This window comes from Opisthocomus hoazin, chromosome 7 (assembly GCF_030867145.1).
Source record: "Opisthocomus hoazin isolate bOpiHoa1 chromosome 7, bOpiHoa1.hap1, whole genome shotgun sequence".
Classification (NCBI taxonomy): domain Eukaryota; kingdom Metazoa; phylum Chordata; class Aves; order Opisthocomiformes; family Opisthocomidae; genus Opisthocomus; species Opisthocomus hoazin.
Window position 1 is genome coordinate 54,658,606 of NC_134420.1, and position 26,743 is coordinate 54,685,348.

Here is a 26,743-nt window from a genome sequence, read left to right on the forward strand (position 1 = left end):
AGTGCACTCCAACCGCAATGCAATGTTCAGTCCACTGAACCAGACCAGAGCTAACGCTCCCCAAGGACCCCTCAAAATGCATATATATTGTGCTCCTCTAACCCTCCATACCAACGGTTTTGCTTTATAGATTTGTTCCTATTGTGCTGCACTGGTGAATATAACCACCTTACACTCAGCCCGATAATCTAGACATGGCTATATTGTCTACAGTGATTAAAAAATAAAGAAACCAACCACAATCTTTGATGAAGGATGATTAAAACATCTGTTTTAGTAATTTGGAACTTCTCATGGCAGAGGGAGGTATTCTGAAAAACCATTTGACTGCTTGGAGATACATCTAGGGTCAACTAATTGCTCTGAGCGCCATTCACAGGGACACAGAACTTGAGTTCACGTTCACAGATAAAATTACCAAGACGTGAGGTATAGGAGCAGCAGAAAATGCAATTAAGAATACGAGTAGAAGGACAGGTCATAAAGGCAATCCTCAAAAGGATACAGTAAGAAAAAAAAAACAAGACTGAAGGGAAAAGATTCAGGAAATAGAAATTATTAAAGATAGGATTTTTAAAACGCTATTAGCTCTGTCATGGGCATTTGACAAGTCAAAAAGATGAGGATGGAGTTCATATAAGTGATCAAGAAGAACCAAAAGAGTTCATGGCAAGTCTGTCCATCAAAAGTAAAGGAGACAATCGGGAGTGGAGAACAAGTTTGAAGGAACGAAATAGGGAATGAACTACAGCTTTCAACTACATGCAACAAAGCTGAGAAAGAGCAGCTGAGTAAATTTAAATTTAAAACAGAGACACTGTACTGCAGGGCATTTAAAATGGAATGTATTCCATCTTGTTGCACTATTACATCATCCTGGTGGGAATGCCAACTCAATTATACAATACAAAGATCTAACATATAATCAGTTATTTATTGACCCTGAATATCTGATTGTCATCAGACACTCTAGCACATTGTAAAATTCTTGGCAAGTTATCAGAAAACAACAAAGTGACTGGGGGCAAAGAAAACCAAATGCAAACAAAACCAATATTATAAGTGACATTAGTCCTTCAGTATACGTTTGTATTCTTTTCCTCAATCACTACAACAACAATATCTAGAACACATAACAAAACATGCCATAGACTAGTAGACGTAAAATTGCAGCATGACATAAACTGTAATTCAAGTTACAGGTCTATGTAAGCAGCCTTCTAAGTACTACGAAACTGTAGGTTACTTCCAAATAGTTTTTATGAAAATTTGGATAACTTAACAAAACCAATTTCTGTACTGTTATTTTACTTTGTAGATCTCACTGTTTCTTCTAAGTTCTCTTAAAGCACTACCGTTCCATGTTAAAAAATGCTGTACTATAGAAAAGATATACAATCTATTAGTTTAAAAGAAAAAATAAAATCTGTGTCTACAACTCCTTAGTATGTTTTACAGTAACTCGGAAGGACTACGTGACCTTCATACTAGTAGGCATGATCCAATTTCTTTCCTAGCAAATACTTCACAGTAACATACAGGAAATAACCTTATTGGGTTTTTTAAGTCTTTTCTCATTCAGAACACTGGTAAATTTCCTACAATACTGGTATATCAAAAGTGACAAACTTCTTTTTACCTTTATATCCCTGGTCTGTTTCCCTGAGATCAATCACAGTAATTGGTTTAAAATTTAAGTCCCACAGGCGAACACAGCCATCCCTGCCGCCAGTGGCAAACCCCTCTTCGCATGCATTCATGCTGAAAATTCCTGCCTAAAGAGAGAAGAAAGTTATTTTTATCCGTCTACACAGTTTAGAGATAGCAATATGGAAAGTGGAACTCTTGTCCATGCCGGTATTGACTGTGTTCCTACCTGTTACGCTGTCAAAAATAGCATAAACATATGTAACTAATACAAGCTTTAAATATGAAAGTCAGAAAAGGAAACAATCTCAAAACAAGCAGCATTCACATTCAGTGACTTAGTCCCACCTCGCAAAAAGATTTCCAAACATATAAAAATTGGCACTTGAAAACTCTCTTTGGGAGGAGGAGCCAAGCGAGAACTTCACCTGACGGACAGGTCGACGGGCCTGAACCTCTCTTCCCACCCCAAGAGGGGACGCCTTTTTGGTAAGAGTCGACTTTGTCAGATGTATCCCCGGGAACACATGGTTAACTAAAGCGCTAAACTATTACTTTGAGCTCAACTTTTGTAGACAGTGAATTTATCAACGGCAATTCCGAATCTGTGGTAACTGTCGCTTGAATAAATTACCTATTGTTTCAACTTTGCGAAACTGTTTCAGTGAAAGTCCTTGGAAGGGCTCTGGCAGGCTAGTTGAATATCAGACTCCCCTTACCCCCCCCTTTAAAGCGACACAACCCAAACTGTATTTGTTTCTCTCTGTGTCTGTCTGTTTGTTTTACTGCGTTAACCTTTTAACATCATTGAGTAAATAAAAGGCTAGAGGAATTGTGACTCATTTTGTACTATATACTGAAATCTGCCCAAGTTCTGGCATATTTAAATCTTTTAAAGATCTTTCTGGAATGCAACCTTGATAATAGAATTATTCTCTTTTCTCTAATTAACTCCTTCCGAAATCCATGATTTAATTAGTCAGTATTAAAAAAAGAATCAGACAGTTGGTGATGTGGGAAGCTGGCTGAATGTTCTGAAGAAGATCAAATGGATCCAGGATTAATCTGTTTTCCATTTCATAGAATGTCCTTATCTTGAAAAGGACATACTGGTTGTCAAGGAGATTTGGCAGATGTTGTGCTCGCTCTATCTCTTGAAATGTAATAGGACATTCCCGTTTCAGTTTATGTGCCACTGGATTAGTAGAATTAGATGAAAACTGGAAAAAAGGTCCCTTATTAATAGGGACTGTAAGTACCTAATGGAAGAAGTTTAGCTACTTTTCATTTAATTGTCAGGCCCACACTCCGTAAGAAAAGACAGATTCTTTACTCTGGGGGCTTTGCCAGTCATAATTCTTCCACTGTATCTTTCCTTCTAGAAACTGTCAAGATTTTTAATGCAAATCAACTTTGTAGTCTTCATTCTTCTCTTAATCCTTCAACCTGAAATGGTCATTAACGTAATCTGATTCTTGATGGTCAATAGCTCAATAGCCTTTTAGCAGTAACGAGAGGCAAACAACTGAATTGATTTCCTTTGATCCAACTGAATAATGAGCGCAACAAAATTGATTATGTTCCTGAATCAAAACAAAAGGTGTAGATCAAAGTCTTCCATATCAAAAGTTACAAAGCTTGACATATGGAGTTGCATTCTTCTGCTACAAATTTTTCATTACGCTTCCTAATGAGCTGGAAAATTCTGGAAATAACATCTCAAATTGACCAGCAGTTTTCTCAGAATGCAGAATATTTCCTATTTTTCCAGTATAGCCAGCTGGTATCACATCCGCGTTCCCTCAAATTTGAAAAAAAAAAGACTTGAATGAGAGCAAACAAGGAAATCAATGTCCAGATCTACCAGAAATGACAGCTGAAAGCTGGAGAAGTACAAAAAGAATTTGACAAAGATGGTCTCTAGTGCTTGAATATTTTGCCACTGCTTGTATCCAAGATGCTTCCAATAGTGAAGTAGTCTCAGATTTTCTGTTGCTGCTGGCTGGACCTATCTTGCCTCCAATGGACAAAAATCAAGTGCTAATTTATCTAAACGCCATCGTTCATACAAAATCCACCGCACTAACTCTGACTATGCAATTCCTAAAACACATGACTGCTTTTAGCTATAATTAGGACCAAGCCTGAAAGATCACATGGAAACTTCAGAAGCAACAAACTACTGCTGAGCAACATGGGAACAGAGACATTATACCAGTTCAGTAAGAACTCCAATGCCTTCTTTTTACCCCTAGATGCAATTCAGGACATTGGTGCTAACATGGAAAGCAACACATATGTTGGACAATTCTTCCAAGATACTGTCTCTCCCAATATATACTGCATAGCAAGGAAATGGATTGCAAAAATTTAAGGTTGGTGTCACTAAGTTTACAGTGGAGAGCCACTACTGTGAAATTTAATCTTCCTATCTAACTTTCCTGGGTTCGGCCAGGACAGGGTTAATTTTCACCAGAATCCAGGAAGGGGCACAGCCGGGTGGGCTGACCCAACCCCAACCTGGCCAAACAGAGCCCGGTATTCCATACCATGTGTTGTCATGCTGGGTTCCAGTGGGGGGGGCAGTGTGGCGGGAACTCACTCGCGGCTCGAGAGCGTGCGGTGGTTCGGTCCAAGAGAGTGGTTCTGTTCTGCGGGTTTGTTTCTGTATATTCCCCTTTTCTGTATCGTTGTTGTTCCTGTTCGCTTTGTTTGCTGTTCTGTTAAATTGCCCTTATCCCAACCCACCAGTTTCTGCCTGTTTTCTTTCCATTCTCCTCCGCACCCCGGCGGGGGGAGGGGCGGCCGCGTGGCGCTTTTGTTGCTGGCTGCAGCCAAAACCAGAACATTTAATTTGGCGCCCAAGCGTGGGGCAGGGATAACGGCAGGGCTGAGCAGTGTGTGTTAAAACTGCTTTCTTACATTTTGTTGTAACTTGTTGTACGCATTTACTGTGTTAGTTAAATAGTCACCGGTAAAAAATGTTTCTGTCTGTGATCATGTGGCTGTGGTTTTTGAATCCTTACTTGCACTATGTTTTCCCTGTGGTGCTGTTCATTACCTCAGGGAAAAGGATCAGGATGATGATTTTGCTATACTGTATGTCGACTTATGACATGATAACATCACTGTGCATGAAACTAGGCTTGTATTTGCAAGCAGCACTGCAGTCATTTCCATACCTCAGATGCTATGTCTTAGAATTTGTTAATAATCAAAACCAATCTGTGGGGAAAACCGGAGGGGATACCTCCCCCCACTCTTTCGCCTCCCCTCTCTCCTTCAGGCTGGTCCTAACGGCTTTTGAGAATTTCGAGTACCCGTGGGATGCTCAGGCCAGCACTCTCCTTTTGTTCTGCCTCCCGAATGGGTTGCAGGTTTTGTTTAGGGTTAAACAAGTTGTTAAGAACATCCTGCAGAGACCTGCCCCGGGGCTGGATAGCTGTGAGTGGCTGGGTGTGTGGGACAGCACGGGCAGGTGTCTAGGGCAGTGGACACCCCCGGTGTTTTTTAAACTCACCCCTGAACAAATACAGAATCCGGACAATCTAGTAAAATATCTGCAAAAAGTGTGCTGCCACCCTGGGAACTCCAGAGAGACACAGATCACAGCAACGTGCTGGGGTCTGGCCCACGCCTACCGAGCCCTGTTCAACACTGTTCAGTGCCTTAAAGGGGAAAGGGGGGGAAGCGAAGCGGCAGGCGCTGCGACTGGCGCTGCCCCTCCAGCCGGCCCTGCAGCCCCTCCAGCCCAGCAGGCAGTCACAGCCCCCCCAGCCAACACCACGGCTGCCGCTGCCACAGCTGCAGGGTCTGCCTCAGTTTCCCCAGCGGGCACAGCAGCTGCTCCAGCCCCAGCTCCAGCAGCAGGCATCGCGGCTGACTCCAGTGACCAACCTGTGCCAGTAGCAGTCGCCCCTGTAAAACTAAAGAAAGACGCAAAGAGAGCAGATCGCTCCGGGAGGGATGACGATGAGCCAGGGTCATCGCGGGAGATAGAGATCATCACCCAGTCCCTGTCCCTGAACGAGCTGCGAGACATGCGGAAAGATTTCAGCCACCACCCAGGCGAGCACATTGCCACCTGGCTGCTGCGGTGCTGGGATAACGGGGCCAGCAACTTGGAATTAGAGGGCAAGGAAGCCAAGCAGCTGGGATCCCTGGCCAGGGATGGGGGCATTGACAAGGCCATTGGAAAAAAGGACCAAGTCCTCAGCCTCTGGAGGAGACTTCTTTCAGGGGTGAGGGAGAGGTACCCCTTCAGTGACGATTTTGTATGCTATCCTGGCAAGTGGACCAACAGGGAAAGGGGTATTCAGTACTTGAGGGAATTGGCTGTGCGGGAGCTGGTTTACCATGAACCAGACGATGAGCAGTTACCCACAGACCCAGATGAAGTCCAGTGCACAGCATCTATGTGCAGGAAGTTTGTGCGGAGCGCAGCCTCCTCATACGCCAATTCACTGGCAGTTGCAAACTGGAAAGGTAAGGAGGCACCAACAGTGGATGAGGTGGCTGTCAGACTCCGGCAATATGAGGAAAGTCTCTCTTCCTCCCTTGTCTCAGCTGTGGAGAAACTGGCCCAGGAGGTGCGGCAAATCAAAGAGAATATATCCTACTCCCCACTTGTACGGGCCAGTGTCTCAGCTGTTAGGGGCAAGCATTTCTCTGCTCAGGAGAGGGAATACAGAGGCTACACACCACGGGGCACCCTGTGGTCCTACCTGCGTGACCACGGAGAGGACATGAGGAAGTGGGATGGAAAACCCACCTCAAGTCTAGAGGCACGAGTGCGTGAGTTGCGAGGTAAAACAATCACAAAAGGGGATTCTGTTAGGAAAAATGCCGCTCTAGTTTCCAGCAGCCAGCTCTCCAGACCAGGTAGACAGTTTGATCTTGATTCCGATCCTCTGGAAGGGACCTCCAAGTCATTTTTACAGCAGGTGAGCAGCAAATTCTCTGACCAGGATTAGAGGGGCCCTGCCTCCAGCCAGGTGGAGGAAAGGGACAACCGGGTTTATTGGTCAGTGTGGATTCGGTGGCCTGGCACGTCAGATCCACAAGAGTATAAAGCTCCAGTGGACACTGGTGCACAGTGTACTTTAATGCCATCAGATTTCAAAGGGTCAGAGTCCATTTGTATTTCGGGAGTGACAGGGGGGTCCCAAGAGCTGAGTGTAGTGGAGGCTGAAGTGAGTCTCACTGGGAAGGAGTGGCAGAAGCACCCCATTGTGACTGGCCCCGAGGCTCCGTGCATCCTTGGTATAGACTGTCTTAGGAGAGGGTATTTCAAGGACCCAAAGGGGTATCGGTGGGCTTTTGGCATAGCTGCTGTGGAGACGGAAGAAATTAAACAGCTGTCCATTTTGCCTGGTCTCTCGGAGGATCCTTCCATTGTGGGATTGCTGAGGGTTGAAGAACAACAGGTGCCAATCGCAACCACAACAGTGCACCGGCGACAATATCACACTAACCAAGACTCCCTTCTCCCCATTCATCAGCTGATCTGCCAGCTGGAGAGTTGAGTGATCAGCAAAACTCGCTCACCCTTTAATAGTCCCATATGGCCAGTGAGAAAATCTACTGGAGAGTGGAGACTGACAATAGACTACCGTGGCCTGAATGAAGTCACACCACCGCTGAGTGCTGCCGTGCCAGACATGCTAGAACTTCAATATCAGCTGGAGTCAAAGGCAGCCAAGTGGTATGCGACAATTGACATTGCTAATGCATTATTCTCCATCCCTTTGGCAGCAGAGTGCAGGCCACAGTTTGCTTTCACCTGGAGGGGCGTCCAGTACACCTGGAATCGATTGCCCCAGGGGTGGAAACACAGTCCCACCATTTGCCATGGACTAATCCAGACTGCACTGGAAAAGGGTGAAGCTCCAGAACATCTGCAGTACATTGATGACATCATTGTATGGAGTGACACAGCGGAGGAAGTTTTTGAGAAAGGGGAGAAAGTGGTTCAGATCCTTCTGAAAGCCAGTTTCACCATTAAGCGAAGTAAAGTCAAGGGACCTGCGCAGGAGATCTAGTTTTTGGGAATAATATGGCAGGATGGGCGCCGTCAAATCCTAATGGATGTCATCAACAAAACAGCAGCTATGTCTCCACCAACCAGCAAAAAGGAAACACAGGCCTTCCTGGGTCTTGTGGGTTTTTGGAGGATGCACGTCCCAAATTACAGCCAGATTGTGAGTCCTCTGTACCACGTGACCCGGAAGAAGAATGATTTTGAATGGGGCCCTGAGCAACAACAGGCATTTGAACAGATTAAACGGGAGATAGTTCATGCCGTAGCCCTTGGTCCAGTCCGGTCAGGGCAAGATGTTAAAAACGTGCTCTACACCGCAGCCGGGCAGAATGGCCCAACCTGGAGTCTCTGGCAGAAAGCACCAGGGGAGACTCGAGGTCAACCCCTGGGGTTTTGGAGCTGGGGATACAAAGGATCCAAGGCCCGCTATACTCCCACTGAAAAAGAGATTCTGGCAGCATATGAAGGCATACAAGCTGCTTCAGAAGTGGTCGGCACTGAAGCACAGCTCCTCCTAGCACCACGATTGCCGGTTCTGGGCTGGATGTTCAAAGAGAGGGTCCCCTCTACGCATCATGCCACCGATGCTACGTGGAGTAAGTGGGTCACGCTGATCACCCAGTGGGCCCGAATGGGAAACCCCAGTCGTCCAGGCATTCTGGAGGTAATCATGGACTGGCCAGAAAGCAAAGATTTTGGAGCATCGCCAGAGGAGGAGGTGACATGTGCTGAAGAAGCCCCACTGTATAACCAGCTGCCAGAAGATAAGAAACAGTATGCCCTGTTCATGGATGGGTCCTGTCGCATTGTGGGGAAGCAGCGGAGGTGGAAGGCTGCTGTATGGAGCCCTACACGACATGTCTTTTGTTGCCAGCTGCAGCCGAAACCAGAACACTAACAAATCATGCACAAAACAGTTAAAAAATGGGCATAATACTATGAAAAAAAAATTTAAACAGTTGCCTATACGCCTCTCGTGGGCTGAAATAAGTGGACAGTTACCTTTCAAATCCATGACTAGTCTAAGCAGTAGGAGAAAAGTACTGCATGACTTAATGTGTTGGTACATGATACCAGCTTAAAACCATTCATTTAAGTTCATTATATTGTTTCCATCTATATTTAATTAGCATTCAGCCAACTGACATAGGCGTGCAATAGTTTTAACAGAGTGCCTGTTATTTAACCTTGAGCCTGTTATTTAACCTCAGTTTCTGACATCAATCCACACAACTTTAACGTGTACCTCTGAAAGACTATCTCAGAATAAATTATTCAGGTGCTGAGAAAGCATCTTATGTACATTTGCTATGCAAGGCAAAGGCATAGCACACGAGTATCTTTAAAATGTACAGTTTTTAAATAAGCATACTATTTTGTTTTAATACCTGAGTAACATCTTGTAAATATATCTCAATAGTCATGGACTACTTTGCATTTCAGACATGTAAGATGATAAAATAAATAGAAGAATCTATACCCTGTTCTTTGCACTGGTACAAAAATGAGACATATAATAAAAGATTTTTATTTTTTTTTAGTCAAGGTATACATTAACTTCCCAGAATCAGATGCACTGCCTACAAATAGCCTCCTGAAGTACTGCCAGTGCCAATGAACTTACACATGCTTTCATGTTGCTCTGTTTCCTTCCTCCCTTCTAAAACTTTCGCTGTTAGTATTATTATCTAGAAGAGATCAGCGAAACTAGAATTTGAGTTTCCCATTGCCATCCAGTGTTCCCTGCACATGAACTCTGTGCCTTTACTCTTAACCCCTGCTCGTTTCCATCTTTTTCTACTCTACATTAAGTGAGTTCTCCAGTGTTCTTCCAACTAATTCTCCAGTCATCCCAGCCTATTTGTTTTCAACTTCTTGTTTCTAGTCAAACTCAGATAGCAATCTGCCGGAAATTCTTTTTTGCTCTGTCTACACTTCTTAGTACTGCTGTGACAGAAGACAGATAATCTGGCTTAGCTGTGAACTCTCATTTTGCTTACTAGTGTTAAAGTTGCTGTCTGTTTCCTCAGTTGCTTATACTAGGACAGCATGTCTTATTTTTCACACTGAATTACTCTTAAAATATAAAATGTCTTTTCAGCTAGTAACAAAGACAGCCAAACTTTGAAAAGAACCTGTTTTCTGTATTAATGAAGACCACTGCCAGCCGGATGGACTATATCCCCACATCACTAACATGCTTTAGAAAATATTTTCTTGTGTCTCAGATACCTAGTCTTTATGATGCAAGAAAGTCATACGTGGTACTATATGAAAATAATGAGACGTGTTTTCTTTGAATAAATTTTCAGCTTAATTCAAGCCTATGGAGGAGTAATGATGCGGGATGATAAACAGGCATGCAGGGATGACAACTGCAACACTAGCTTACTGAAAGGGAATTTCTGTCAATTCCCTACTATGCGCACACTGTGCTTTTAACATCTGCACGCCACAAATGTTATCATTGACAATGGCATTTTCTTTCAAAAGAATGGACAAGAAGGACACGATTTATAAAATAAAGTACAAAATAATGGTAAATATGATGGTAATAATGTAGCAAGGCTGAAGAGGCACTCTTATTCCAAGCTGCTCTATTTTGTGCTTACAATAGTCTGACAATATTATCCTTTAAGGTAATATTTTACTGAAATACTGGATTTCATTTTGTTGGAAAGCAAGCTTGCAGAAGAGATTTTACTGTTTGTTTTTTTCCCCCCCCTGAAATTGGTGAGATTTGTAGTGACTCTAATCTCCTGTGAATATGAATTCCAATGCCATGGACTAGTGTCCCTACTTAATTTTCAGTACTGCAAAGTACAATTCCATTGAACCTAAAGGACAAAACCAAAAATAGAAGGCTAGATGAGACCTACTCCAAGGTCACCTGAGCTCCGTCCACGGATGTTACTGAAGATAAGGAGCAGAGCACTTCAAATTTGATCTTGTGGTCAACAAACAACTGACACAGCACATAAAGTAATGGAGTAACAAGCTCTCATCATCCCACTTTTGTCAGTTGGGTCATTTCATACTGAAACAGCTGAAAAGCACTGCATTATTTTGAGAAATGAAACTGTTGCAGTTCTAAACTCCCCAAGTAACAAATGCATGAATATAGAGGACAGGGGTCTCCTACAGCACCGAACAGAACGGGAGGGTAATTTTCCTGATCAGTTTTGGATAGGAGACAAAGTGCACTCTTTCCTCTGGGAATCCAGGTCTGCATATGCAATATAAGCATTCTTAAAATTTCATTTCACTAACTTCAACATCAAAAAGTAAATGTCCATGTCACCTTCAGAAAATGTAGAATAGAACACTACTGAACACTAAATATGAACACTAAAACTAGATCTGAAGCTATAGAGTAAGAATCAGGGAACATTTGAACGCTAAAATTTCCCCTCATATTTCTTGGTTTATAATTTGGGCCTTCTTGAATACATCTACTATTTCTCTAAATGCATACAAGAGGGTATGTGTGTGTACATATACTTTTTTAATATACATACACTTATATGTATATAAAAAAAATTCAAATGTAAAATACAGTCTATGGTATGTTTCCCACACTTACGTTCTTCATAACATTATTTTTGTTTGTAATCAGATACACTGGCATTGTACAGCTGTCTGAATAAGCAGTCCAAGTGCTTTTAAAGTATTAGTTAATTCAACAAGCTGCAACCGTCCTGAATGTACATTTCTAAACCATCAGTAAAACAAGAGTCTCCTTACTACAGACTGCAACCTCTCCCACACACACAGCATTCATTACTTTTTCTCTCCTCCATTCTACCTAATCAAATCATAAAAAGTGATTTTAATACTTCATTTACATGTATCATCCCGTCCAGTCCAATACTGTCAGTAAAAACAAATGCATTTTTATAAGAAAGAATACTTAACTGCTATTGATTTTTATTTAGAATTTCAAAGCTGCAATACAGGAACTCATATGCTTGTATTTTCACACTCTTAACTTGTTAATACGGGAACTTCCAGTATTATCTAAAAAGTACAATGCTTTCCAAAACAAAAATCAATCTTCAACCAGCAAATAATATCTTAGCAGTTTCATGCCTTGTAGGTTAGAACAACCAGAAACGGATTTGCTTTGTTTTTAAAGTCATATTAGGACAGGCTTCAAGTTGAATCTTGCATTATATTACCCTATACAACTTACTACCATGAGAGGAAATGAAGACTCTCATAGTTTGGCATGCACAAACCACATTGCAAACCACTAAGTATTTTTTTGCTGCCTACTTTAATCACAGAACCATATGGTTTGAAAGAATATGGAAAACGTAATGACACAGCAAAAATATAATCACTTCATAGTCGTATTAAACATTTTGATTTAAAGCAAATCTTACCAAGCACTTTTGAAAAATTTTATTAAACTTTCACTGGTATGTCTTCACTTTTGAAAGCTGTATACTGTTCTAAAAAGCTGAATGAATACAGTAAAAGGCAGCAACATAGGACAAGTGATTGAATCAAGCTAAAATAACTAAACATATATGTCCACAAATGACCTAGGTGTCTAGGCTTACATTAGAGTTCATAGAATCAGTGGACTCTGGAGAGCTATCAGACAATCAGCCAGTAGGACACAATTCATGGAATGACAGAACAGCTGACGCTGGGGGAAAACTCTGAAGACCTTCCAGTCCAAACCCCTGCTCAAAGTAGGGTCAGGTAACAGCAGGTTGCTCAGGGCTGTGTCCAGCCGTGTTGTATCTCCAGATAGATGTGGATGGAGACTTCTCAGCCTCTTTAGGGACCTGTTTCTTTGTTTAAATACTATTTGCCTAAATACAGGAGTCCAGGCCTTCTGAGCAGAGTAATGCATGTCTACCTACGGGTAAACTTAAATGCACTCCAGGCTCCATTGATTACTAAGTCCTCATCAATGATAACTGGAGACAGTAAAATAGACACCTAAATGTATTTCTCAATCTAGCATTCACTTTCTACCATAACAGCAATCCTAAGCAACAGAAAGGAAGCAGAGGAAAAACAAATATTTAAATTAGACATACTGAGTGAGTCTCTATCATTAAAATCGTTTAGGAACACAGACCAGGTGATCTTGCACTGCCCTTTCCAACTCTCCAGAAATCTGTTTAACATTTTATATTAATTCAAAGAGATATACTTACAGCATGTGCTCCCTGTATTGTCCGTACAAGGTTGATTCCTTTCCATACGTATATATCTCCATTCAGTGCACCAGAGTATGTCACTTCATCCCTTGCACAGGCTAGGCACAATATAGTTTGGAGATCACCAGTTTTGCCAAAAACACCACGTTTTGGTGTCAATGAATTGCCACATAAGCTCCAGAACTGCAACAGAAAGTGATTTAGAAAGATGGATATTTCACTAATATCCTGTAATTTAATATGTACATCTGAAAGAGAAGTATCTTACCTCCAAAAGACATCATCATTCACATCCTTTTCCCTGCTTTAGTTCTCCAGTTGGTTAACAACTTTCTATGTTATTAACCAACTTTACCTTTCCATAAAAACACCATAGTACACTAGTTGGGAAGGAGATTCGGGGTATCAGTATTAAATCAAACTGAAATTCTTCAGTCATTTTTGAAAAGCGTTTCACAATAGAATTATCTGATGCTTCTTTGATGTAAGACTTCCACTTTGCAAATGCTGCATTTTGACTTTATGCTACAATATAAGCATGTACATTTCTGATAAATTTGCTAAAGCAAAGACGTATGCAATCTGCCCAACACATTGAACACTTTTTCCAATAAATGATTAATACATATTAATCTAAAAGTTCATTGTACAAAAAGCAACACATTTTTCCCACCACAGGAACCTACACATAAGAGAAATACAGAACTTTCAAGCTGCCATCTACTGCTGTTATGTGGTAACACAGAAGACAGTGCACAGGAGAAGGCAGTGACTTTCGAAAACAAATTTGATGGCAGTCAGTCATTGATAATCCTGCTGACAGTTAAACCTGAAGCTGTTTCTGCATGGCAGCTGGTACATGGAGCAAACAAAGCAGAAAAAGACATGAACTGTCCAAATCAGGAATCCTGTAATAGGTACAGAGTGTTCAACACGACAAAAGTAGGAATAACAGCAGGGAAAAGAAAAGAATTAGAAGAAAGATCAAGCATTTTAATTTCTCTTTCCACTTTATCCCCATATTCTCTCAAACTGTAAGAAATAGTTTTTCAATTCATTTCACCTCTGCAGTGCAAGAATTCATTAATTGTTCAAGAATCAGAAACTTGAGTACCTGAATTCACCTTAAATGTGTGCATCCTGTCTTACGCTACTTGGGATTTCAAACAGCATGTTTCAGACAACCTCAACTTAAAATTATGTTACAATTATTACATACGATGCTACTGACAACTGTTTCTTTTCCTTCTGCATTCCTTGTGTCAGGGCATGAACACTGTTGAGCAGAGTTGGTCTATTTTCCAATATATATATATTCCACTATATATATATTCCACTATATATACATATATATACACACACATATTCCATCATATATACATTCCACTGTATATATATACATCTTGTAAAATGTCTAGTTAGTCAGATGTGATCCATGATTGCAATTCCCAAGAAGTAATACTATTCTTGCAGAGGACCTTTCATATTATAATTACATATTTCTTTTAGATTCTATTATTATGTATTTTATAAACTACTGCAGCTTAAATATTTTATGAATTAACATTTCTTTCATTACCTTGATGTGTTTTACGCCACAGCTGACGAGCTTGTTTGGCTGGTACAAATCCCAAGAAATATCAAATATCTGCATAAAAATAACGTAAGCATGTCAGAAGAGATGACTTTTCTAGCATGGGACAGTTAAAACAGTAAAATCTTGTAGCAAATTATCAGACTGTCTGAAATGTTATAAATGGAACTATTGGAATGACGTTTTTATTCCTTCATTCAACACTGAAATTGCAATGTATAGCTCACATAAGTTGTGTTTGGGTTTTTTTCCTAGAGTAATTACAACACATGATAAAACATACAGGTTCATTTACGGACTAGAAAAATTTAATAGATTATCTGCATTTTGACTTCCCATATGGGGATTAGGGTCTAGGAAGTGCATTAATTTTGCACTTCCCCTACATGCTTACAGTCTCAAAAAAAACATACACAAATAAACAGTAAATTATGCATTTTATTTCAGAAATAAACATACATCTTTTAAATATCTTCACATATCTTAATACATATGCAAGCCTTATGCAAATTCAGTTTCTAAAACATAAAACATTTTTTGTTCAGACATAGCTCTAGTATGTATACACAGACATGGTTTAACAAACTAAAATTACATTGACACTCAAATTCTTTACTTATACTTACTCTGTCTGTATGACCAGGAGCCATTGATAACAATTTTCCTTTTCTCCAGTCCCATACACAAACCGTGTTTTTCGAATCCAAACCAACTGAGACCAAACGCTAAAAATGTCCAAAATAAATAAATAAATAACTCAATATATTAATGAGAGCTAGAATCACCATTTTGAATGATAATAAATTCATATTTGAGTTAGAAGCAATAGCTACATTCCAATACAGAAGAAAACTGAAGATACAACAACTTTTCCCAAAGCTTCCATTGATCAGTCTCTTCAGTTACGACATCGTGATCATAAAGAAGAAAGATCTTCTCAGGTAACAACATATTTCTGATTTATAATGTTTAATATGTATCATTATATACAGCACACATGGCAAGCAGCAGTCTGGAGACATTTGCAAAAAGGAATAATGTCACTGAAGTCAATGAAACTACATGCATTCACCTACAATTATACGTAACTTGTAGAATTTAAGTATTTATTTTACAAGTTCAGGAGATAGAAAGAAAAAGAAAATGTTTTCTTCAATATTCTGGAAACAAACACAATAATAAACACAGTCAAAAGCTTTATGAGTCTTTTGCTTGACTCTTCAAAACATGTATAACTATTCCTTTCTGAATCCCTTCTCAAATCAGAATCCAACACCACCCTGAACACACAAATTCAATGAAGTCTTTAATATTCAGATAGAGTATGAATCCGGTTAAACTGTAAAACCAGGAAGGACAAAAAGATTGTTCCGAGAAAACAGAAAAAAATAAAAGTTTGAGATCTTCCTATGCTCTGCAGTCTGTCTCGTCTTCAACTGTGAAGACACTTTGCACAGATTTCTTGATACAAGTCATTGACTATATCAGCCAACAATCCATTTATACTTTATCTGTTAAGCAGTGAAAGTCTTATTTTTCCTATAGAAATCTTCAACAGAGAGACTAACAGTATAAGAGATCAAATAAAAAGAAACTGAGTGATTTTGAGTTTTGTTTCTAAAGAAATTAAAGCCTTTTTGTTCAGTTTATGCATGAAATGCGACATCTTAATTTTGATAAATGAAAGCTTTGCAAATCTTTAGGACAAAGTTTTTTTCACTGTTCAGCAGTTAATACCTACACACATTAAAGACAAATTTAGTTTCAATTTCTACATAGGTTATCAAAGTGAGTTTGTAAAAACAAAAGCAAACGCCACACTTAAGTAAACTTATTCCCAAAGACAGAAACCTATTCCCAGTAACATAATTTCTTTACTGTATGAAAAGCTCCAAGATTATATGAAAAAGAAACAAGTTAAATACAATTGCTATCCATGCTCCCTATTTATTAACGACAACTTCAATTTTTCAGCTGCTGTAAAGTCCAACCTTTCTATTTAGTCTTTGAAAACATCAGTTTCAATTCCAGCTACACTTCCAAGCAGCTCATTTCCAGTCCTACTGCAGAATCAGAAATGTAAATGCAGACTAGTTTTACAGCTATTGCATACCCATGCCAAAAAATTTAAGCGATGCCTTTCCAGACACAAGGTGATACACTGACTTCTCAAAAACAAATTAAATTATGTTCTCGGTTCTCCTAAGAACTAGAAAATCTTGTTACCAGCCAGCAGACCCTCACAGTGGAGTAGAGCTCAGAGAAGAGCCAAAATACGAGTGATCTCAGGGAAGAATGTACCATAAAGCAAGCTGAACTTCTCTTAACACCAGGGAGACTGGAGGGTAACCTTGGTTTTAGGTAACACAGCTGCACCAGCGAAACATCAGGTTCCTCAAGACAATTAAAAAAAGGACAATACCTAAAGAACAAATAATATCTTCCTGAGCTAGCCAGACCAGTTGTGGGTGGGGAGGAGAGTGTGTATGTGGCACAGCCCAACACGAAGCATAAAAACTGAACAACTAATAAAACAACCTTTAAAAAGGGCAATGGGCTTGACCTCACTTCAATCCACATCTTCCTTCCTGCTGAATGGAGATGCCCAGCAACACAACAGTGATCATACAGATCCCAGCAATAGGAACTACATTTTTCTTGTGATATTCTGTATACTGCAATTGCTTGTGATTTCAGTATATTGCTGTATCACTCTACTAAATCAAAATGCCATGTAATGCCAAATATACCCAAAAAGTGTGCTTAGTGTCAAACATTAAACCCTCTAAAACAACCTGGTCAGGGACTCTTGAGAAAATTGGATTCAAAAGCACAGGCAAGATGTAAACAAACATATTTTGCAGATCTTTCTGAACTGGATTTGTGTTTTACTGTATTTCCACATAGAGATAATTCTGGAGACACAAATCTTGAAAAAAAATCTCTATCCAGCTTTCCTTTGAGACCACAAAATTCTAACAAACACCACAGAAAAGGTGATCACACGGAAACACTGAGAAAAGCAGACAGCCCAAATTCTGACCACTTATGACTTTAAACATAAGAATCAGTACTGGGTACTCCTAGAACAAACTACAGATCTGCATTTACATCTCTCCAGTACACACAGGGGATGCATAACTGCATTGTAAAAAGCATTAGGGGACTTCAATCCTAATTAGATACATTTTGACATTAAATTATTAAGGCTGTTCAAGTGAGGAAGTGACACAAAGTTTACACAGACAAGAACAGAGAAAAGATATCGCTGACAAGTAGAAATGATGTTCTAGAAGGAAGCTGACTCTAGAAGCTGACCCTCTAAACAATGAGAAACCTAAGTGATAAGATCTGTAGATCATTCCAATCAACTCAAAACCTCCCCGCAATAATTACAGCGTGTTTTAACAGAAAAAAGTTACAGCTAGGCTTTCCTTTATTTGTGTTCAATAGAGCTCCATTTGATAGTGTCTTAATAAGGACAGCAACTGGTGTTGCTGAACAACACATGCTCACTTGAGAAAGCAGTAGTAACAGATATTGACCTTTTTAGCAAGCAAAAGGAACTGAGAATATAGTTAAATGTGAATATCACATTGCAAGGCTAAGCGGGAGGGGAAGAAGTGCTGCATAAGACCAGGAGAGTACAACAGCAGAAAGAACTTTCACAGCAAATACCTCTTCAGCTGCTACCTAATGTGTATTTTCAATTTCTAATACATCAATCAAGAAAGCCTCTTTACTCATACCACTAAGTGTCTGGTGAAAGTGATCTGTCTTATAAGCAGCAGCTCTACGAACCAATTTACTATGTGGAGAACACTTTAAAGGAACAAAACCATAATCCAATAAAATATTTTTCTTGACTCTAGATCCAGGATACATGAGTCTGGACAAACAATCAAAATATGGAGAGCCACCAATGCATGCAAAACACATGACAGAGAAGGGGATACTGCCCAAAGACATTCGGAGTCCAAGATGAGTAACACAATGGGACAGCCATCACTCCGTGCGCAATACATGCCCTTGCACAGCGGAGGTCCACTATCTCCAGCTATTTGGTGTAACCACGAACTGTGGCCCTCAGACCACAATATCTCCCTACCACCTCACTTTTATTCAAAACTCTTTAAGTTATACTTTTCTTGCCAAAGGTGAATATCTGTCAGTCACTACTAATGCCAACTTTTTTTCCTCAGCTTGAGAATAAGCAGGTAAAATATGAGCCAATACACTGCCTTAAAAAAAAGAAAAAGCTACATAATAAGGTTTCTGACAGATAAACAATTTATGTGTTTTAAAAAATAATATTAATTACATACCTGACCATCTAAATCAAAAGCCAAGCAAGCTATACCATGTGTGTGAACATCTTTCAGAACAGATACAGTTTGCACAGTGTACGAGTCCCACACGCAGATGTATGGTTCTTTTCCAACTTGACCTGTTGCCACCAACACACGTTCAGGGTGCAAAGCAAGGCTGCCAAAGAAAAAGATATAAAATATTTCTGCATTAAACTTCTACATTTGCCTAACTGGTTGCATTAATATTTTTCCTTAAAAATGATTTTACAGTATTTTCCCATTAATAGCGGGTATTAACAAGTCATTTCGTATCACAGATTCCACAACAGCTCTAAAATTCCCTTAACACAGTACATGCCACCACCTTTCCTAAATTTGAACCTTCGAGCCTTCCCTGATTAAACTAATGGCAGAATAGACATTAGCGTTCTGTTCCAAAATACAGGGTTTATTAAATTAGGTCAGACTTTCGTGCACTCAAAAAATACCTATTTTCTGACTCTTTCTATTTCTTAACAAAAAAAAAAAAAAAAAACAAAAAGGATGGAGAACAAAAGTTAGTGTTTAGCTACCTACATATCTATCTTCAATGCGGAGAGCTACGCATGTCCAGAAGGACTTCATTCCACATGCTAGTTGACGTCCTTATTATGAGGGGATTGCATAGACTGCTGAAGCTATCGCTCCGCTGATTGTATAGCAAGCCAAAGCATGACTAGCTTAGGCTAGATGTTATGACCAGACTTCAGATGACTAAACTGAAGCTGAAGATTATCTTACATGTCTTCATTTTAAAATAGAACAATTGGGAATAGTTGATTTTGAGTAATGATTAACTTCTCATATTTCTAACATTGCAGAGAAATTTCTTATAGTTCATATTTCAGTCTTTCAAAGTCCACAGAGGATCATCACAACTGTTTTGCCAAACATGGAACCAAGCTAGAAAGCATGCAAGTCAGCTAGATAGTTTTTTTGTTTATGCAAGTAAGCTGCAGGGGAGGACATGAGGTCTGAAGATTCACATTTAAAGGTCCCGTCCAACCCAAAGCGTTCTATGATAATACAGGGTTGTTGCGACCGAAGTGCAGGACCTGGTACTCGGTTCAACAAGGCCAACTGCCGGGTCCTGCACTTCAGTCACAACAACCCCATGCAATGCTACAGGCTTAGGGAGGAGTGGCTGGAAAGCTGCCCAGAGGAAAAGGATCTTGGGGTGCTCATCAACAGCCACCTGAACATGAGCCAGCAGTGTGCCCAGGTGGCCAAGAAGGCCAATGACATCCTGGCTTGTATCAGGAATAGTGTGGCCAGCAGGAGTAGGGAGGTGATCATGCCCGTGTACTCAGCATTGGTGAGGCCACACCTCAAGTTCTGTGTTCAGTTTTGGGCCCCTCACTACAAGAAGGACCTTGAGGGGCTGGAGTGTGTCCAGAGAAGAGCTTCGAGGCTGGTGAAGGGTGTAGAGAACAAGTCTTATGAGGAGCAGCTGAGGGAGCTGGGGCTGTTTAGTCAGGACAAGCAGAGGCTGAGGGGGGACCTTACTGCTCTCTACAACTACCTGAAAGGAGGTTGCAGCGAGGCAGGTGTTAGTCTCTTCTCCGAGGTAACTAGCGATAAGACAAGAGGCAATGGCCTCAAGTTGTACCAGAGGAGGTTTAGATTGGATATTAGGAAAAATTTCTTTCCTGAAAGAGTGGTCATGATTGGAACAGGCTGCCCAGGGAAGTGGTGGGGTCGCCATCCCTGGAGGTGTTCAAAAAACTTGTAGATGTGGCACTTCGGGACATGGTTTAGCAGGCATGGTGGTGTTGGGTTGACAGTTGGACTTGATGATCTTAGAGGTCTTTTCCAACCTTAATGATTCTATGATTCTATGAATATATTCTAACAGAAATCCAAACAAGTTACTTGATGACATTCTACATAGACTAGGTACAGCCATTCAAAATAATGCGAGAAATACCAAATATGAGTCAGGAAGATAAAATTTCAAAAGCTGGCTATTTAATTTGGCTAAAAAATAGCCCTCCACACTAATCATAGAGTAATGATCTTGAAAGACTGGTGGACAGAATCACTAATAACATACACTAAATGTATTTATCTTCTCAGCATCACTTGAAAAGCAGAAAGGTTGAGCACTTTGCAATGGTAAGATGGTCTTACACCTGAACACAGATTTTGATAAATGAAGTTCAAAAGGTGGAGACAAGGAGAGTCTACAAACATAGAAGAAATAGTCATGATAAAGCTAATCAGGAAATGATCAGGAAAAAAGATCCAACTCAAAAGATATATACATTTTCTACATATAAAAAGAGCAAGAGAAAACCATGTTAGCAGTTGCTTAGTATTTCAGAAAGTCATGCTACTCTACGCAGTACACTTCTGTAGTTTTTCTACTTTAATATAGCATTTCAATTTGTTGATATTGCTTGACAAATTCCACATGTACAACTCCAAGAGGAACCTTTAACTTCAAGGTTTCTACAAAAGGTAAAAAGCCTCTGGACCTTTCCACTTTTCCACAGGAATTCCTCTTCTTTGCTGCTCCACATTATCCTCAGCACTGGGATCAAGCAACCAGCATTTCCCCACTTTGCTTCTCTTCAGTTCCAGAGTTATATCTCTGGTTCTTTCCTCCCTTCTTTACTTGACAGAGTAACTTCATAATTAAAAAATAATGCAGAAAGGAGCTGGCAGGCAAAACTTATCAAATTTCACTTCAGTTCTGCCACCTAATTCTGACCAACACCTGCACATCTCCCAGAGCACACACAGGCAGATGGTGTATGCATGGGGAAAAAGAGAAAGCATCTGGAGGGGGAGAAAATGCTGCACTTGAAATGATCTAATTTTTACAATGACACCACAGAGAGGGAGAGATAAGACCACATGGACAATAAAGAAATTCAAGAAGAGAAAGGAAGCAAAAAGAATAAGCAAAAAAAAAAAAAAAAAAAAAAAAAAAAAAGACTGAAGCTAAGATAGAAAGTAAAACCACAGCAGTGGTTTTACTTAGCTCTGCTTTTAGTGCAATGTGCAGTTGCAGGCAAGGAAAAACCACCCCACAACCGCAACTTTGAAAAACGCTCAGGCACCACCCCGGACACAGACACACACGCAAAAGCACCCCCATGACACACCTTCAAAACACACCTTCCATCAACCAAAAATTAGCTTAGCATGTTTTTAACTAAAGACCAGAAGTGACAAACGCAATGTACCAGAGATGGAAAGCACTACCAAAGGCCAGGAAAACAGCGTTCTAACCCAATGTGTGTCAACTAATTCCACTCAAAAAGTATTAGGTGAATATAGAGAATGTTTCCTCTCTTTCTAATTGATAAATGGCAAATAATAACCAATAGCAATATCATAGTATTAGTTCTTTCTATCTCATGATATAAAATACTGACTTAAACAATTAAGCTCAAATTCTGCCTTGACATGGGATAAGGCAGCACAAATTAAGATCCAAAGCCTGTATTTTAATCAACAGACAACACTGCAGAATTACCAACGTCCTTCCCCTACCACTTCAGTCTCTATAGTAAATTGCTAACAACCTTTCTAGACAGTCGTTGAAAGTGGAAGAAAATAAATATACAATAAATATTTTGAAAACAGCAAAAATTTTTCAAAAATGCCAATATGCCAGGATTTCAGGGAAACTGAACAGCAGAGCTGTTGGCAGTGGCTGAACAAATACTTACCTGAAAATACTTTCCCTTGCCATTTCTTCCAGACCTAGAGGTGAAGGACAGGTTGAAGTACTACTTGCAAGTATTTTATCGCACTGGCTATCAGGACAGATGGAAAAGGGAGGCATGGAAAGAGTCAAGGGACTGCTATTTCTATTACCAACCCTAAGAATAGGAACTGCCACACTTACTTACATTATTTTCATATGAACCGTGAATGACAAGATGTTTTTCCTTAAAATTCAGGTGTTGGCTATTATTACACCCGTGGGGCACCATGCAGAATTCCAAGTCTGAAATATTGAGTCCTGATCAAAACTCAACGATTAGACTCCAGTTTTAAGCAATATGGAGACTCCTTTCAGCTCTTTCCTTGGACTATGAGTGATTAAGCAATACTTACAGGCATAGCAATTAATATACAAATATTGTATCTTGGCCTAATCTCTAGAGCAAAAAAGCATTGATACAACTCATACTCAGGAACTTCCATTATTAAAACAGTCCTGAGCAACGCATTATAAATAGCTTCTTAGTGCAGAAAGGTAAAAAAATGTAAGTAGAATGGGTGGCTGGGAATAGATAACCACAACCGTTTGCCATACAGGGACTACGTTGACTCATTGGCATGATGCAGTTAACAGGATCAAACAATAAATGCGAGCTGTCTCTGGATATCCCGGGTAAGACCTCCAAGGCACCTCTACAGAGGTGTTAATAGTGTGCAACTATTACAACGGTATTTGAAGCAGTTTCTTACTATCCACCCAGTCAGTCCCCGAGGACAGGCAGAAAAGCACGGAGTGTGGCTCAGCTCTTCAGACAGCTTCCAAATCTGTTGGTGTGGGCTCTGTGGACTTAAGTAAGCTGACCCTCTTATACAGATTTTCTTGGTTTTTTCCTCCTAGGGAGAAGGAAGAGATTGCTTAGTGGAATGAGAAGCTCTGCACTCAGAAAGCAGAGAACTTGTGTTCCTTTTACTGCCCTGGTAACTAAAGCTGGGATGACCAGTCCAGGTTAGATTGCTGAAATTGTGTTTGCATCTAGCCCACGCAGCTAGACTGTAAACTTGTGCCTGATTTCTTTCCTCCTCCTTGAGAGATGACTAAGCTGATGAATGAGATATCGCTGCTTGTCCAACAAAGGAAACAAATATTTCTAATGAGACAAGTTCTTTGGGCCTTCTTGCTTGCCTCTGGCCTTTCTGACCAGGGCTTTTCAAGAACAGATGTTAGAACTAACGTAGTGTCTCTGAAGAGGCAGATATGAAGGAAAATGTCCAAAAGGCAAACGTGACCAGAAAACAAAGTAGAAATTAGGCTAACAAACTGCTAAGTCAAATTAATTTTGAAATTGGGTATAAAATTTGATACTTCTTCGAAGAGTTCAGAAGCGGAAAATTCAAAAAAATCTGCCTCTCACTACTGCAACAAAACCAAATAGCTGGACCTATAGAGAACCAAGATTTCACTGATATCTGTGACAGTTCTTTTCCTAGATGGACATTCAAAGCTGGCTGAAATACAGTATTACGATTTCAACAGTACACTGCAAAGGGGTATGTTTCTCAATTCAGTGCACTCAAGTTCTTCTTTTATACTTCATACAGAAAAGGTTCTTTCTCCCTTTCAGAGTGGCATGTAAGTATTCCCACCATGTTGGCCAGATTCATGCACTGTATAATTCCTATGTTAGATTAATGAAATTAAAAATTAATGGCAGCCTATGAAAAAAAAGTATAAGATCTGTCCATACAGTGTCTGTTTGGGATGGGACCAGAGACATGGACGTGACCCTCCAATTCGTGTGAGGTTTCTAGTGGCAGGGAATCCCGAAGGAGCATAGTCTATAATAAACTACTTTTTATAAAAGAAATTGAGATTTTTCCATCTTTACTTGCTTTGTGCTGAGCATTAACAGGCATTGATTAATACAGACAAGCTGCAGACAAGGATACAGTATTAAAGATGATGTTTCCTTAGCAACAATATTGGATGAAAATCCAAGAATATATTCATGTGACTACTCCTGAGCTTCATAAAACTAGGGCACCAGTAAAAATGCAAAAAGATTACTGCAGTAAAATACCAGCATCTCAGAAACAGAGTTAATTTCAAGTGTAAAATTGTTTCTATGAGTAAATACAGAAAAATATTTTAATTGTACGTTTACAGACATTTTACATATAGTTGTGGATATTTTCTTATTTGCTGCCATTTACCCATATTTCCCCAGAAAACATGACAGGGGAAACTACAAACTATTTCTGTCATACTATTTAAGTTGTTAAAGCAGAAAGAGCTGTAATCAGCAAACATCTCTCATCACAGTTTAAATGGATCAAGTCAGAGCACACTTACTTCCCACAGACAAAACAAAGCAGTGTTCATCATGGAGCATCACTACTGGGTCTTCCATATAGTTACTGTCATAGCACCAGTAATGCCAAATACAGCTTTCTGAAGATTCCTCAGATTTTACAAGCATCCAACTTCAAAGTAATAGAGTCTGAATTGGAGGCAGGGAGGATGGACTAAAACTGTACATTGCTTATTCACAGCTACAGTTTATCTCATTATCATGCCATATTCTCCCCTCTTGGATCTGGGTGCTTTTAGATTAGCAGTAAACGTTTATAAGCAACCTACAGAAATGTAAAAATCACTTTGAGCTCCTGTCTGTTCCCAAACTAGCAGAAGCGGGGGGGGGGGGGGGGGGAAGACCAGATGAACTTCAAAGAAAAGGAAACAGTTAGAGAGTGAGTACAGTAACGCTGAAGCAATGTTCCCAACTCACCAAATACGAAAACTGAGGAAAAAGATTCTAGGAACTATATGCCACTTTACGCAGATGTCCACTTCTGCCCTGCATAGTCACATCCTCCACTGCTGACCAGGGGACTGGCTTAAGCTTTCTAGTAAAAGAGTTACCATCTCCAGAAAAGAGACTAAAAATAAAGATATTCCCCTTCTTTCCAAATATGAATGATTTTGCCAGTGCCAATAGGAGAATTCAAGTTTGGATACAGCAGAGAGGGTTGGTTTTTTTCCCAAACTCCACTTGATTTTGACACTTTCATCATCAGGTTTTCACCATCTGAGGAAAGTTTCTTTTCTAACACGCCCCTTGAAAAAGAAGACAGCAAAATTGCTTGAAATTTCCTTGCAAAACACTCCTGTCACAGAAAAGTCAGAAATATCACATACACTCCAAAATGATTTGGAGATAAATTTGCTAAGACGATGTCCTGTTATCTTTTACTAGCTATTCGTATTCATAAGAAGCAATGCTGATTACAGTAACTGCTGGTAAAATAATGTCACATACTAAAGCCTGAAGGTAACCAAGAAATGGAGGCCCACCTAAAAAAAAAAAAATCCAACTTCCTTCTTTCCTCACAAGACAATGCAAGGACTTAAGACTCATTCTTAAAACCATTATTAGACATAAATTGTCAAAAATACCCCCTTCTCCAGCACTAGCAACCAAAAAAAAAAGGGAGAAAAAAAGGAAAAAAAATAATACAAAAGAGCAAGATCTGTGGAAAGAAGAGGTATGACAATCAGCTGTCAGTAACTTAGGCGGGAGGCAGTCAAGCTGTTCAGCTCCTTTGGGTCACTACATTTGATAACAAATCAGCAAGTGCTATTAAATGATTTGGTTAGGATCTGTCAGTCACTAAGTTAGACACCAGTTCTCCACTCCTGAATAAAAGTGGTGAAAAGTATACAAATCCACAAAATGATCATACATTACAAAACCGAGGCAGCCTAAAATTAAAGTGGAAATACTGATTTCCCATTCTAAATAGTTTACAACCTAAGAAAATACTTAATTAGCTTAAGTAAAGATTATCATCCTGTAGCCACTTAATTATGTGGACACTGAGACAAGTATGGCTATAAAATCAGAACAGATTTAATTTCAAATAAAGTTGGCAATGAAATACAGGCTAGAAAGGAAAACTGAATGACCAAAAAATCTTATCACACTTACAATCACTCTCATTTTTCAGTGCACAAAAGCTCATTGCACTGTTTGCTGAATTAGAAATACATAGAATAAATGATCTAAGGTCAAAGGAGCATTTACTCCAAATCTTTTAGCCAGGAAAATTTCAAAAATTCTTTCCAGAAAAAGGTTATTTTGGGTGCTTCTGACTTCAGAAGTTAACTAAACAAACTTGCTTGAGGTACAAAATTTTCTTGTTTTTAAATCTTTCACTCATGGTAAAACCCTCCAAACAACCCTTCATCCAGTCATTACTG

At 39.8% G+C, this 26,743-nt stretch overlaps 1 protein-coding gene across 8 annotated transcripts in view; it reads right to left on the minus strand.

Annotated features, from left to right (window-relative positions):
* Nucleotides 1-26,743, minus strand: part of EML5 (EMAP like 5) — a 119,587-nt gene that overhangs the window by 76,801 nt on the left and 16,043 nt on the right. For all 8 annotated transcript variants that reach the window (XR_012764518.1, XM_075426051.1, XM_075426049.1 and 5 more), the window contains exons 2-6: nucleotides 18,784-18,943; nucleotides 15,085-15,183; nucleotides 14,444-14,512; nucleotides 12,862-13,047; nucleotides 1,640-1,775 (exon numbers count right to left, since the gene is read on the minus strand). Coding sequence is in view for 7 of the 8 variants with exons in the window: in XM_075426051.1 (XP_075282166.1) it covers nucleotides 1,640-1,775; nucleotides 12,862-13,047; nucleotides 14,444-14,512; nucleotides 15,085-15,183; nucleotides 18,784-18,943 (650 nt within the window). In the remaining variant the exon portion in view is untranslated. The remainder of the gene's footprint in view (nucleotides 1-1,639; nucleotides 1,776-12,861; nucleotides 13,048-14,443; nucleotides 14,513-15,084; nucleotides 15,184-18,783; nucleotides 18,944-26,743) is intronic.